This window comes from Pseudochaenichthys georgianus, chromosome 7, assembly GCF_902827115.2.
Source record: "Pseudochaenichthys georgianus chromosome 7, fPseGeo1.2, whole genome shotgun sequence".
Classification (NCBI taxonomy): domain Eukaryota; kingdom Metazoa; phylum Chordata; class Actinopteri; order Perciformes; family Channichthyidae; genus Pseudochaenichthys; species Pseudochaenichthys georgianus.
This window is the reverse complement of record NC_047509.1, coordinates 40,246,172-40,262,245: the sequence shown is the minus strand read 5'-3', so window position 1 is coordinate 40,262,245 and position 16,074 is coordinate 40,246,172. Positions and strand designations below refer to the sequence as shown.

At 39.9% G+C, this 16,074-nt stretch overlaps 1 protein-coding gene across 1 annotated transcript in view; it reads left to right on the top strand.

Annotated features, from left to right (window-relative positions):
- prkcz (protein kinase C, zeta) overlaps nucleotides 1–16,074 on the top strand; it is a 176,774-nt gene that overhangs the window by 504 nt on the left and 160,196 nt on the right. Inside the window, exon 2 of the mRNA XM_034086343.1 lies at nucleotides 13,873–13,994. Coding sequence (XP_033942234.1) covers nucleotides 13,873–13,994 — 122 coding nt within the window. The remainder of the gene's footprint in view (nucleotides 1–13,872; nucleotides 13,995–16,074) is intronic.

Genomic DNA, 16,074 nt, shown 5'->3' with positions numbered 1-16,074 from the left:
TTTATTTTCAGAGGTGTCCAAACTTTTTTTTCACTGAGGGCCACTCGAAAAACATACGAAGGGCTCCAGAGAGTTTCATTTATTCTGTTAAACAAAGTGTTGGCAGCTGATCCCTTACAACAGGAGCCTCAGGTTGCTTATAATAAGAGGAATATGAAGGGTATATTTCAAGCTGGTTATATAAACAAGTGATTTATTATTATTCAAATGTGTTGGAAAGTATTATCAACTTTAATTGACCGACACATTCATTATACCGTGTAATATCTGTTTACATATATATATATATATATATATATATATATATTTAAGAAGTACAATATAAGAAAAGTAAAAGTTTCAGGTGTGGCCATTTTCCATTATACTTTTAGAATTTGCTGAGGGCCTGTTCAGAGTGGACAATGGGCCGCAGTTGGCCCCCGGGCCGTAGTTTGGACACACCTGCTTTATTTTCTAGTTTCCTGTTATCTATTTGAGAAAAACAGCCAGCTCAAGCATCAATGGTACATATTTGTTTATTAGATGTTGTATTTGTTGCTTTCCAATGGCACTTGATGGTGGGCTAGAACTTTGAAATAGAATAGAAATCTAGTGAAAACAGTTCCATTAACCTCTTGATCCAACCCAAGTTGTGTTTAGTTAATTGTTAAGAACAAGGGTTAATTGTTGCATCTTGAGGGACACACCTTCAGTGGAAAGTGACTGTTATTTAATGTTTATGAGTGAACACATTCCTTTGATTATCATTAGACATATATCCACACAATACATACATACCATTGCAAAACAAGTCAATATAAAGCCTATTTGAAATGTTCATTTGACATGCAACTGTATTTACATTTTGTAAAATGGACATGCATATTTAACACAACAAGTGCGTGTTTGAGCCTTTTGGGCATGGAATGTTTGAAATGTCATTAGTGGGACAGACAATGTCTTCCAATTCTGGAATGACAACAATATTGTTTTACTGGAAGTAGCATGAGCAGATGTGTTGATGTGGTTATGTGCTGTGTCGTCTTGTTTCTTAAGCTGTGTGCTTATAAGGTTGTTGATCTGGGCCATATCATGATTAATGACATGTCACTGCTTTATTGAATTTGAAATGTATAAATTAATATTTTATTGACCAAATCCTTTATAACCTCACACTTATCTGAGCTCATTTAGAAGTGTTACCTTTGTCCTTGAAGGAGTGCCCACAGCTCCACTATCTGTAATGCTCCATGCCAAGTGTTCCACATGCTCACGGTTGCCCTGGTGACAACTGAAACAGCTCTTAACTGACAGAGATGTAATAATGCCACCAAATGTTATTTACGGTATGCCTGTCAAAATGTTTTGACCAAAATGAATTGAAAGATGTATTGTTTACTTCGGTAACACAGTGACATCACTATTTAACACTTAACGCGTTTCTATTGTCTAGTGCTCCAAAACATGGACTTGATATACACCTCTAAGCGGTAGGCCAATCACAACAGAGCCGGCCAGCTAACCAATCAGAGCAGACTGAGGGTGAACAGAGGTGCTGGCAGTACTAACAGTATTAGAACAGTGAAGTATCTTTTGAAAAGCCTGCACAAAATACAAATACAAACCTGAAAATTAGCCAAATGTATTCTTTTTAACATCAACTTGTCATTGTTCTCTGGAAGATAAAGTGTGGTTGGGACACTGTTTCCAAATAATATCAACAACATTATTTTTAGATTTCTTATTTATCTGCTGAGTTGAAGTTATATCTGTGACAATCCAGTATAAGCTTTAATTAGTGCTGTAGTTACCACACTTTGCGTCATGAAAAACAAGTTAAAAGATTCATCAAATATAGATCTGATCAATAACTTCCTGCAGAACGACTGAGTAACCAATCACTGTAGACTTCAACATGCCACTAAGTGCAGGAATACACTAAGCATACTCATATCTCACAATGTAAAACATTGACAAATAATATGTCTAATTCCCTGTGATTGAAGTCCCTTGGTTGTTATTGGCCCGTGCTAGGGCTGCACGATTTGGGGAAATAATATAATTGCGATTTTTCTGACAGATATTGCGATTCGATTTGCGATATTTGTTTTTAAGCGACCCAACGGAAGTTTATTGTAAAATGCGGCCATATCTCCGGCTAGGAAGGTCGTATCAACGTGCTCCCGTCTCTAGCACCCAGAGATACGAGTGAAAGAACTACACTTACATGAAACTTCCGTTGGGTTGCTTTAAAGTCAAGCTTCAGTTTAAGACTCACCCTGTAATAGAAACATGTGACGGAGCATTACTAACCTGACCCAGATGCTTTGTTTCACCAAAGCATCTAAAGCCATTTGGAAAGGGCAGGCACTTTCAAAAGCACTTGGCAGGTGATTGGATCAATCTGTCTATCACCTTATATCATGGGCCACTTCTGATTGGTTAACAATGGCTGGTACATGTGGAGCACAGCACTTCTGATTGGTGTGGATGACTGACACACAAGAAGGAAAAAAAAAAAAAAAAAGTTAAAAAAAAAATCGCAGGCTTTGCAATTTGATAATCACATCATTTCAAATCGCGATTTCGATTTAAAATCGATTAATCGTTCAGCCTTATGCTACACCCTTGCAGAAAAGTGAAGCCGGTCGTTTTTGGAAATCCTGCTGTTAACAGTTAACATGGTGGAGTAATGATGTGGAAGGCCTTCTGGATCTGTGGTGAAGGAACAGAGTCCACAGTGTGCTGAGCCTGGCATCACACACTGCCATCTAATGATTAAGAGCTCAGCAGTGGTAATATATTCAAGCCCTAAGGGTGCAAAGACAACTTGTTCTATTGTTTATTAATCCAGTGAGCATGCCTTAAGGAGCTCATAACTCAAAATAACATTGGGATAAGTCGTGTTCTGTTGTTTCAGACTGGGGGACTGAAGGGTTTTCAGACGGCACAAAGAAAGAATGCTCATATGGTAGTTTTAAGGTCACTGATGGACAGAACATTCACTTCTGTTGGAGATGCAGTGTTTACAGGACAGATCTCCTTATGGCTGACATGTCGCTGCCTCTCAGTCTACTGACTCCAAACGCAGCGCGGTCATACCCTCACATGCACTTCTTTTAGAGCAGAGTGTGGGTCATTTGGTCCAATTAATATCAGGCTGATCATGTCCGTGTTTTAATATTTGGAAGTACAACCCTCCTTAATAATGTGATATGTAGATCCTAGACCTTTTTAACATTAATATCAGACTATTTTTCAGGACTCTAGTTCCATATACTGAGCAGACGACACAACAGCATATGTTCAGAGTAAGCTTAGATACATACGATGCTTTTCTACAGAACCGTGTTATGTTTTATGACAAAAGGATTCAATCTTCTCAAATGTCAAATATTGTCTTAACACAATAAGCCATACAAAAACTTTATTGCTGTGATAAAATACATTTTGATCTGTTTTAAGATAAGGTGATCACAATTATACATCGGATAAGACATTACTGTTGATACTGTGTGGTTGGACACATTTCAGTGGTTAGTAAACACATATTAAGATTACAAATCCACTTATGGACAGGATATATATGTATGCCTGCTTTGGACAGAAGCTGCCTTCAGTAGTAGGCAGATTTATAGTGTACTTATATCAAAAACAATTATTATTTCGATCTTCAGATCCAATGAATTTGACATCTATCAATACAATAATAATTAGTTGCATTTAGCCGGTCAAGGGTAAATACTACACACATAACACATAACATTATATGTTCTGCCAATTGGGGTAACACAGCTGTAACAAGAACTAAAGATCACTGTTGTGTGGGATTATGGGAGTTGTTATCTGCACTTAATATTGTACCTAAAATCTGGATAAAAGTAAATAAAGGAAACCCTGGGACACAATATCATTACAGGAGACGAGAGGAAACGCTGATAATACATATTTATTTCGGTTGAAATAGTTGAAAATTGCTCTAAAAATGTGGGATAATGTAAGTTTACAATACAAATGAAACAACATGTAGACACAGGTGATGTTAATCTTAAATATTTTAACACGGAAATGTAAATCCAGCATTGAGCTTTACATTTCATACTGACTTACATATTTAAAGAAGTAAATACGTCTTGATAATCATATCTGAGATGTCCTCACAAACTGCTGAAGCCTTTATCAGAGCAGTGCACCCTCTCACTGTTGGAGTTTGGTTTATTGCATACATATACACGTCTTTGGCCACACATTCTGTTCCTTAGTTACCATTCAGTGTATGGACCTTCCCAGAATAAGGTTAACATTAAAACACTATATGTTGTTTAAACTGTGTGGGTTGCCATGGATCTGTTGTACAGTATTGAGCTAGAGGTGACAGACATGTCTTGAAGAGGAAGGGATCAACATGTTGTCAGGGAGCTCTCCTGCTCTACAATCCCTCAGTGTGCTCAGGACTCTCGAGCGTTAAGAGCAAATAGTGCAAGGGTCAGCCGTAGTTCCAGAGCCGATTACAGAGGGCTTTCCATGGGCACCGGAAAGACCCTTTATTACACATTATATCATCTGATTATATCACAATGTGGCAGAAGAATCATTAAGGTTATTGTGGTATTGATATAATGTCACGGAGTAATATGATAAATATCAGATCTAATGTCAAAGTTAGTATACAATATCATCAACCGTGAGTGTGTTTGACATCATTCCACATTGACATGTGTGGGTTTAGACTGTTTGGAGCAATGCCTGCTGGGAAGCAAGCTGTCTCTGCTTCACCTTGTCAGAGTCTAACACACACACACACACACACACACACACACACACACACACACACACACACACACACACACACACACACACACACACACACACACACACACACACACACACACACACACACACACACACACACACCACACACACCACACACACACACACACACACACACACACACACACACACACACACACACACACACACACACACACACACACACACACACACACACACACACACACACACACACACACACACACACACACACACACACACACACACACACACACTATATATAGCAGGTATATTGAGGAAGCTGGATATTACACTATATGTATAGAAATAATATGCTCTGTGAATATGTCCTGCAGGTCCCACATCAGCAGAGCAGTGAGGGTGGCTGTTGAGACTGAACATGCACACCCTTATTTAAAATAGTCGTCCACTGAGAAGGGTTTTTAAAGGCCAGTTGAGAAATGCACTTTGTGCTTTCTGTTTCACTTTAACATTCAAAACAAGATGGTAAACGAATCTTTTATGTTCATCAGTTTTGACCAATGTGTGTCCCAACTGTCTGCTTTACAGCCTCAGTATTCTAATGAGGGCATAGTGTATGTAAATGATATTTCCAGCAAGGCAACAAATAATCATCCTCCCACTCGGAGTGAAAAGTATATATTTTGGGCTTTTTTGCTTCTGCCATAATTGCGGTCTTGTGTGTGTGCGGACTGTTACTCCTGTTGACACGGACAACGTCAGCTAACTAGTGCTGCCCACCAGCCACGCCCCGACACATGGGGTCACGCCAAACGCAAAGCTTTGATGCGTTCAAGTGCATTATTCTGGCACAGGAAGATTATGTTATAGGACAATAACGATAAAACAGAATATTGTTGTTCTATTTTTAGACACATCTCGCGATCGACTGGGAATCTCCCGACTTGGGCACCCCTGCTTTAAGATGATCTGTGGAGATGCATCAATCTGTTACACTTTAAGAGGAAAACAGGCTAATTTCACGAAAACCAAGCAATTGAAACTTACAACAAATTATATTTAAAAAGGTAAACATTAAGGCTCTGCTATGCAGGGCCGTCCCCCCCTACAGGCCGATCATGCAGACTTGCGGAGGGGGCCTCACCTTGCGGAGGGGGCCTCACCTTGCGGAGGGGGCCTCACCTTGCGGAGGGGGCCTCAACTGAGCAGTAAATGCGGCACACCTATGAGCTTATGCGGCACGCCCCCCCCCCCCCCCCGTCGACACTCGCGAAACGGAGGGCCTCATCGTATAACTTTGCGTGGGGCCTCATGTTGGCCAGCGACGGCCCTGCCTCTATGTCAATAAATGCAAGAGATGCAGCATTTTCTCAACCATGTGACAGCCCAACGATGATTTGGACTTTATTGATCCCCAAAAACACAAGCCAGAGCTTAGCTATCATTGCAGTTTAGTTGTGTTTATATTAGGGCTGTCAAGTTAACGCGTTAATGCGGAAAAAAATTAACGCCACTAATTATTTGAACGCGATTAACGCATGTGTATTTTTTTTCCTCGGCCGCCCCGTAGTTTCAGAGCGCATCGAGTTTAAAATACCATCTACAAGCTGATGCTGCTGACAGCCCCGCTCCTGCTGCCCGCTTGTGGCAGACCACACTTCCACGCTCACCGGCAGGCACCGACTGGCCATCGGGAGGACCGGGAGGGTGTGTGTTTGTGTGGCACGAGCGAGCGAGCGAGAGAGAGAGAGAACGTGCACACCTTACGTGTATTGTTGTTGTTAGCATCTGGTGCTAGCTAGCTGCGCTAACGGATATAAGGAGCTGTTTAAATGAAAACAGAGAAGCGACATTTCGCCACAACTGCGCCGAGCACTTGACTTGATGCAGGAAGCAGACAGCGGGACATTGGAGGAGAAGTCAGCACACTCATGATTGCAGCGTCCAGGCAGCTCCCGTTCGAGCATATGCCTTGAGTTGCACATAGCTCCAACGATCCATCACAGTGTCTCTCCATACACACACACACACACACACACACACACACACACACACACACACACACACACACACACACACACACACACACACACACACACACACACACACACACACACACACACACACACACACACACACACACACACACACACACACACACACACACACACACACACACACACACACACACACACACACACACACACTGTATTGAATGAGAGAGGTTCCAGGTTGAATTGAGGCGGATATTTTTAATGTTCAGAGGTTGTTATGTTTAATAGTCATGAGAATATTTATATAAGAGTATTAAAAACTTAAAATATCCCTCTAAGGTACATTTAGAACAGATACAAAATGTGCGATTAATCGCGATTAACTATGGACAATCATGCGATTAATCGCGATTAAATATTTTTAATCGACTGACAGCGCTAGTTTATATCCTACATTTGATTTTTAAGCATATAATGCTTCACGGAACACAGGAGGGGGCTTGGCTGTACAAATAAAGACGGCTAATTTTAATAGGGTGGCGAAGTCACGCACATCTAAAATGATCTTTTAAATTGACAAACATATATGTGTAATTCGTGGCACAATTCAAACGGGATCAAAAGATAATCTTTCTCTCTCCATTGACTTCAATACATACTTGTTCCGAAATAAGGTCCCATGGGAGGGACTTCGCCACTCTATTCTCCCCAAATATATTGAGGCTGAACCTGAACTTTCAGCTTGGGGGCCCCCTAGTGGCCGCAGGGGCCCTATGCATCTGCATAGGAAGAAACGGCCCTGGGCAGAGTTTCAGTTAGATTTTTTTTCGCCGGTCAACATGTCCGTTAAAGTTTAAATCTTCCGGACAAAATTAGAAAAGTGCCGGTCAAAGGACTTCTTTGTTATTTATTGAGCTTTAAAACAAATGAATAACGACTCTATATAATCATATAAGAAGAATACAAAACGGAGCCTCTCTTTTCCTCCCCCTCCTCTGAGAGCCCAGGATCTGATCGCTGAGCAGGAGAGGCGGGGCTATTGCGTCATCGTTATCAGGAAATGATCGTATAGGTGTAAACACGGAGCCGTTTGCCCCCCCAGAGCGTTTCCTTTGCAGATCTACCCACCTAGGGACCCGTTATTGTTATTGTTTTCTGCGTTTCCGTGTCGGCCTCGTGTGGCCGAACCGTCTATATGATAGAGAACTGTAGCAGATACGACCGTTATCGTCCTCGTGTGGCCGGGGCTTAAGTGAAGCAGCAGAGGCTGAGATGTGCTCACGTTTAGTCCTAGGTATGGGTCAGTTTTCAAACATTGGACCCTTCACATCCCCGGTGGTGTAATGTATTGAACTACATTTACTCAAGTACTGTACTTAAGTACGATTTTGCGGTATTTGTACTTTCTTAAAGTATATTATTTGTATGCTACTTCATACTTCTATTCCACTACATTTTGCAAGCCAATATTGTACTTTTACTCTACTACATTTATTTAACAAAATAAATTACTAGTTACTCAAGTATGATTTTGTATGCAGGACTTTTACTTGTAACAAAATATTTTTACACGGTACTATTTCAACTTTTACTTTTTTGGGTTCAATCTTTAAAGCAACTTCCGCCCTAATAGAAAATACCAAAATGTAATCATTTTCAGGATTTTAACCTTTTAAATGCCATTTTGAATACATGAAACCGCTGTTTTTTTTTATGATGAAAACAGAGAAAATTTGTTATTTTCCAAAAAATACATATCTGGGGACTGGCTCTTTTTTTTTATAACAGTCTTGGATATGTCAAAGATTAGCATCAACATTTATTTTTTTGCATTATTAGTTTTTGCACAAAATCAGAAAGTTACAAATTAGTCATTCGGGACAAAAATGTCCACTTCCAAAAACTGCTCTAAAATGACAACAGATTAATATTTTTAAAAACTTTTTGGGGTTAAATCTTTCAATCAACTTCAGTCCTGATCAAAAATACCAAATGTTAAATTATGTTCAGGATTTTAACTCTTGAACTGCCAGTTTGAAAACACGAATTTGCGTTTTCTATGAAAAACATGCACAAAAAGGCAGTTGTTTTCCATATAATGAATGTTGGGGGGGTCGGCTTTCTTTTTTATCACAGTCTTGGATATGTCAAAGATTAGCAACAACATTGATTTTGGTTGATTATTAGTTTTTGCACAGAATCAGATTAAACAAAAAACTCACACATTAGCCTCTCGCGGACAAACATTTCCCATCCACTCCCATATATTATATTATAACCACATCTTTTGATCTCTCCGCCATACCGGTATAAAATCATGCATTTTGTAATGTCAGGGTTTTGTATTGGAGGAAAATAGTTAAATGTGTCCTTTTTACTGTAAAAACCAGATGTGACATTTGACCATTGAATTACACGCTTGTCATTTCTTGGTTTCTTTGCCTGTCGTATAATGGGGCCCTGAGAGCCATTGGAATACATGTATGCAACTAATATGATGTAGGTGTGTTGGTATGGATGTGGAAGAGTGGTATCAGCTGAGAAGTGTGCGCGCATGTGTGTGTGTACAGAGACAACAATATACATTAGATTTGGTTTACAGCAAGTCGCAGTTTTCACCTCATATCTTTCTTTCTTTCTCTCTTTTTCTCTCACTCCCTCATTCCCAAACTCCTTATACCTTGTATGTGTGTGAGTGATTGTGTGTGAGAAGGAGACAGGAGTAAGTGTGCTCTCATGGCGTTTTGTTTTTCATTTGTGCTGTTTCATGTGTCTTTGAGGTAAACAGATGTATGATCTTGACCCAGCTTGACCTCGATGTTTTGAATTGTTTGGAACTTCAAAGTCCTTTGATAATGTCTCTTTAGCAAACAGACATACACAGCCATACATACTCCTTGAAGTAAATAAAAACACCTGGCTGCAAAGCCAAAGCTTCAAATGTGTGTAGTTTGGCTGGATGGTCATTTCATTCCTGTAGTGTTGTCACGATACCAACATCTTGGTTTCGATACCGATACCAAGTCAAGAATTGCGATTCAGATTCTTTTTCGATACTTTTCTTAAAAAAAGGGAAACGCGGAATATCGGCTTTAAAATTAGGAATAACAGATGATTTTAGCAGTCAGAACAACTAAAGCAGCAGTGTTACTAAGAACAGAAACGCCAAAGAGTCACATCTAATAGATATATATAAAAGCATTTATTTTAATTGTGTAGCAGTGAGTTTAACATTTTGGCAGCACTGTTGAGCATTTTGAAAATGTATTTTCATGCCTCTGTGCAAGGCTTAGTCTTTCTATCTTTATAGCCACTGGTGTAAAGTAACTAAATTCATAAACTCAAGTACTACTTGGGTACAATTTTGAGATACTTGTACTTTATTTAAGTATTTCAATGTTTCTTTTGCTACTTTGTACTTCTAATCCACTACAGTTCAGAAATAATGGTGTACTTTTCCTCCCCTACATGTATTTAATCCCTTTAGTTACTTCACAGATCTGGATGAATGATGTGAAATATAATCAAGTGTTAAATCAGACTTTAGTTCCACCTGGAGTAAATCCACCAGCTACCCCTGCAGTATACAAAGCCATTCAAACTAGCTGCACATTTACCAGCTTTGAGAACACTTTCATGATCAATCATTATAAAACATATCATATATATTATTCTGAAATGGACCAATCTGCACAATGACTACTTTTACTGTCGCTACTTTAATACTTTTACTAGAGGAACATTTTGAATGCAGTACTTTTACTGTAACAGAGTATTCCTACACTCTGGTGCTTCTAGTACAAGACCTGAGCACTTCTACTTTTACTGTCGTTACTTTAACTATATTTTGATGATAATACTTTTGTACTTTTATTTGAGGAACATTTTGATTGCAGGATTGTTCCTACATTCTGGTACTTCTACTTTAACTCAAGTACAAGACCTGGGTACTTCTACTTTTACTCAAGTACAAGATATATACTTATACCACCGCCGTTTATAGCCTATGAAAAAAACTAATAGAAAACGAAGGCTAAAGCTAACGTTAGCAGATAGTGATGCTAGTTTGCTAGTTAAGTTTGCTCAACGATAATATTGCGACAGAAAAACTTTTAAGTTCACATCACGCTCTGCGCTCCGACAGGGAGCTCTGCTCTGAACACCTGAACGGCCAACAGACTTCTGGCGTCTTTTTTGTCAACAAGCCGAGGCGCAGCGGCAGTTGCACTCCCACTTGCAGCCATGCTTCTCGTTTTCTCACATGCTCTGGCAGCTAGCGCGTGGCCGCGTGCACGAGAGAGGGGAGGGACTTAGAGCGTGCTTGAGAGGGGCGGGACTGCAGGCACAGCTGCAGTGCAAGGAGTGGAAGCAGAGCGCTGAACACACACGGCTCTTATTAAAACGGCGCTTTTTCACGGGAGTACTTTCCCCCGTCATTCTTAAAGTACCGATACTAATGAAACGGAGGAATCGTACCGTTTTTAACGGCAGGGTATCGCGGTACCTTTCAAGTATCGCTACACCGTGCAACACTACATTCCTGTGATACGCAACAAGCAGTAAGATGAAGAGGAGCTTCTCTGTGGGACAAGAGGTCTCATGCAGCCCGTGACTTCAGCTGCAGGACTCATCCTCTGAAGCAGAAGCACCCTGAGGAGGAGAATCTGGTGTGGGTCTGCCTGCACTGTGCTTGAAAGGAGTCAGCACAAGGATTCATTATATGGAAAACAACTGCCTTTTTGTGCATGTTTTTCATAGAAAACGCAAATTCGTGTTTTCAGGACTGAAGTTGATTGAAAGATTTAACCCCAAAAAGTTTTTGGAAGTGGACATTTTTGTCCCGAATGACTAATTTGTAACTTTTTTGTTCAATCTGATTTTGTGCAAAAACTAATAATGCAAAAAAATCCATTTTGATGCTAATCTTTGACATATCCAAGACTGTGATAAAAAAAAGAGCCAGTCCCCAGATATGTATTTTTTGGAAAATAACTAATTTTCTCTGTTTTCATCATGAAAAAACCCAGCGGTTTCATGTATTCAAAATGGCATTTAAAAGGTTAAAATCCTGAAAATGATTACAATTTTGGTATTTTCTATTAGGGCGGAAGTTGCTTTAAAGATTGAACCCAAAAAAGTTGTGAAAAAAACCTTTTAATATAATATTTGTATCAAAGTCTTTTGCAGTGGATATTTTTGTCTCAAATGACTAATTTGCGTAGTCGATTTGTTACACAGTGAATTAAAGACCGATTTGAAAAATTGAAATTGGAATTCCAAAATAGATCGAGAAAATACCCGTGTTACAAAAAATCAGGCCATTTGCACCAACATAACCAAAGTTATTGCAAAATGAAAAGTGAAAAATGACCCATATGGACAAAAACGTCCACAGTGATACCGGAGGGTTAAGTAAAATACACGAGTACTCCCGAACTCCGCACATCCCATCGTGCCACCTGATAACACCCTTCTGTAAACCCTCTCCCTGGAACACATGCGACACCTCCAGGCTGTTACATGTGTAGTTTCCAGGAATGATCTTAACATGAAATGTGAACCATGTGGGATTTCTGTCCCCTGCTGTAATCCTCGGATGTGCAAACACTGGGCAAGTGAACACTGAAACGTGAGCATGAACCTGCATGTTCATCACAAGTCAGTTCCATGGACAGTATGACTTCTTAGGACTAACAAGCTGAACTGAAGTGTAGCTCCATACAGTGGCACAGGAAAGAGTCAGCATTTTAGCACTTCCAAGCTCCCTCGTCTCAAAGTCATGTTTTTTTAAACATGTTTTTGGTTAGATGCCTGAAATAAGGCCTGTGGTTAACATAAGCTCACATTTTGTTCTATTACATAAAATATGTAAAACTGGTGAAAATCTGAAGCTTCTATGTTCCTTCAAAACAATACATATACGTATGCTTACTTACAATACTTTTTTGACAACTACTGCAGTGACTATGCTGCTGCAAAGTGGGGGCAACAATTGCTTTACTATTCTCTATTCAATTCTACATGTAACTAATATGAAACGTGTCACAGGTCCGAACGGCACCACTTGGGTCACCAGAGATACACCCAGAAAGTGAGAACAGTCCTAAGGCTGGACGTGTTCCCTTGTGCAAATAAACCAAAGTGTAATATTCTTTGTGCATGCTATTTTCAAAAACATTTTAACAAATGATCCTGATGCAAAGTGGTGGGGACAACAATGGCCATTTTCAAAAGTGGAGGGGACATGTCCCCAACGTCCCCAGTATAAAAGAAACCTACGGTTGCAAATCAGTGTCTAAATAAGACTACTATAAGAATTGTAAACGCCATCATGCAGGACATTAGCCACCTTTAGCTTAGCGGTGGTGACTAGTCATGTGACCGTGATGTAGTTTGCTTATAGCCATTGGCTGAATATAATATATTATTTGGAGATTATCCTGCTGAACAAAACTTGAAATCCTAAACTTGTTTGCCAGAGATCTTTTTTTCTGTAATATTCCAAAATGTATTGTCAAAATCCCATTGTTTTTTTGTCAAGGGAACTAGTGCGGCGCTGACCTTTGGGTTGTCCTATTAAAATACGTTGTGCTGGTAAACAGCTGAGACTGACTGAGCCGGCACAGACATGCCTAGTGCCATTAACTCTGCTTTACACCCTGCCTACATTCTCCTCCGTCCTTTGCTCCATCCACATCTACACACATTATGGAGAGCTGCTTTCTTTCTTCAAGCATATTCAAGTATCAAGCATCATTGACATACATCTGATTGATTTGGCTAACTTATAATTTAACTTATGAGGCAATATCCTCACCTCTCGTGAGGGGCCCAGCCCTTCATATGTTTGTCTGTTTGTGGCCCTCAGTGAAAAAGGTTTGAACACCCCTGACCTAAAAGAATCAACCGCTAACTTAGGCTCCAACATGAAATCATCATAGTGGAAGTTTACTCTAAATTCAACAAGAGTGAAATACGTCCTCATTGTTTTTGTTGACTCACTGGAGTCCCCTGTGGGACCTCTTGGTCTCCGGCCCACTCAGACAAAGTGACTCAATCTTGATATTTTGTGTGTGTGTGTGTGTGTGTGTGTGTGTGTGTGTGTGTGTGTGTGTGTGTGTGTCAGGGACATGTTGATCACCGACTTGGCAGCCACGTTAACGTTTGTGGAGTTGTGCGAGGAGGTCAGGATGCTGTGCAGCGTTGCCAAGCAGCAGCCCATCACACTGAAGTGGATCGATGATGAAGGTGGGTGTGGCGCTCGTCCAAACACTGTGCGTCAGTCTTATCCTGGATGTACAGAGCACAAAAGCAATCGATGCTCAGAAGCTGCTCTCCACACTACACAGCAGCCTTTATCACAGTGCAGTGATGACGTGTTATCGTAGGCCGACCCGGAAGTTAACGTCTCAAAGACTCCTTCGACAGAAAGTCATGAACATGTGCCATTGGATTTTGGAATGTTGCAAAAGTGAGATCTGTGGCCAACACATTAAAGATACTTCCAAGTTCTGTTCAGCAGGATCATCTCCACATATTAACACCACTTTTAGTATAGTTCAAGCATAGATGCAATCACCAGAAGCAGATTGGATAAAGCCATGCTGGGTAAACTCCCGTCTTACATCTGTTCACTGATAACACAGAGACTTGCAAGCAGCTTGTCTGAGATCACAAGAGCAAGGACTGTCTTAGGCGAGACAGCTTTTATGTGTGCAGCTCCACTTGCTCGGAAAAATCTACAGCTAAAATTGAAACTGAGCAATTGTATTCCTCTGAATGTTTTTAAAGCAAGTCTAAGTGAAATGCTCTTTGAAACTATGGGTATTTGTAAATGTTGATAAGTATGTAAATGTAGCTTGTATATATGTTGTATGATATCCTCTATTGTTTCATGTTTCATGTTGAACCTAATTGCTGCAGGTCTCCCTGAAAAAGAGATCCATGATCTCAAGGGACAATCTGGATGAATAAAGGTTTGAAATGAAATAGCTAACGTAATGCTATAAACAAACGACATCACGGTCACAGGATTGAACGTCACCGCCACTAACCTAAACGCAGCTCGTGTTTGGCCTGATGAGGTCTAGTAGTCTCACATAGTCACTTGTTAGCGACCGCTTCTGTAAGACACTTACAACCTTCACAGATTCAACAGTGGGGTATTTACTGACTTATTATATGTCGTACAACAAAACGTGTAATTCCCCTAAGCCTGTATTAACGACAGGCCCTATTTACCGCATTGAACCAAAAACATATTCAAAAAACCATTCACTTCAAGACGAGACGACCCAAATCTGCTAAAAGGCGGACTCATTTCTGTGTTTAGGACTCATTCTAGCACCACTCTGTTGACGTTTGCAAAGTGTGAGAAAGGCTCACAAGTCAACAGTGTTGGCCGCAACTGGCCAAGCCTTTAACAGCCAGCGCCACCATCTGGTAGAGCACATTTTGTGTCTTGATATCTTGTTGGAAAAAAAAAAAAAAAGTTGACCTCCATCTGATAAAGCCAGCTCTACCCTTTGGTTGACATGTTATGCAGAAAACAACCTCTAGATGTCACTGTGGTTCGAACAGAAAGCCCTTCAGCTAGCTTCCACTGAGGAAGTTGGCAATGCTAAAAATCACTGCTGAAGAAATCACTCTTTTTGGTCCACTTTTGTAAGGTAACCATATCCTCTTTGACATATGTTTGTGTCAGAGCACTGACTGAACATAATTAGATAACTTGATGCACAAATACTTTTTGGAAAATATGCTCAACCAATCGGTCGAATTGGCTTTTTATGGTAAACTAGCAATATGACTTTTTCAGAGTTTCAGAGATGTTTTCCAGTCAAATATGGTAAATAAATGGCTAGATTCATGGTAATATTACTACATCTAGTACTTCCTTATGAGTCTGAGTGAAAGAGTGATAATCATTTATATAGCACCTTTCATGCATGGCATACGGCCCAAAGTTCCACACAGATGAGCAAGTTAGGCCAACACAGGATATAGATATTTGCTGTTATGCCAATTCAGCATATACAGTAAGATGAGCAAGTCTGTTTTTATTATGAAAAACACTTTACATTACTTTTTTCCATTTTCTTTTTTTTTCAAATACAATTTATTATCTTTTATGAATATATCTGGTTGTATCTATTGCTCATTTTCCATAAAAGAAAAAAATGTATTTCAGTTTGTGTTTTATTTGAGTTTGATGCGTACAAATACTGTACTGTATATGATGATTCTTGAAAATGCACTTTTACCATAAAAGGCCAGCTCGACCATTTGGTAGAGGCTCATAAAAACAAAACTGTGTGGTCAGTCAACA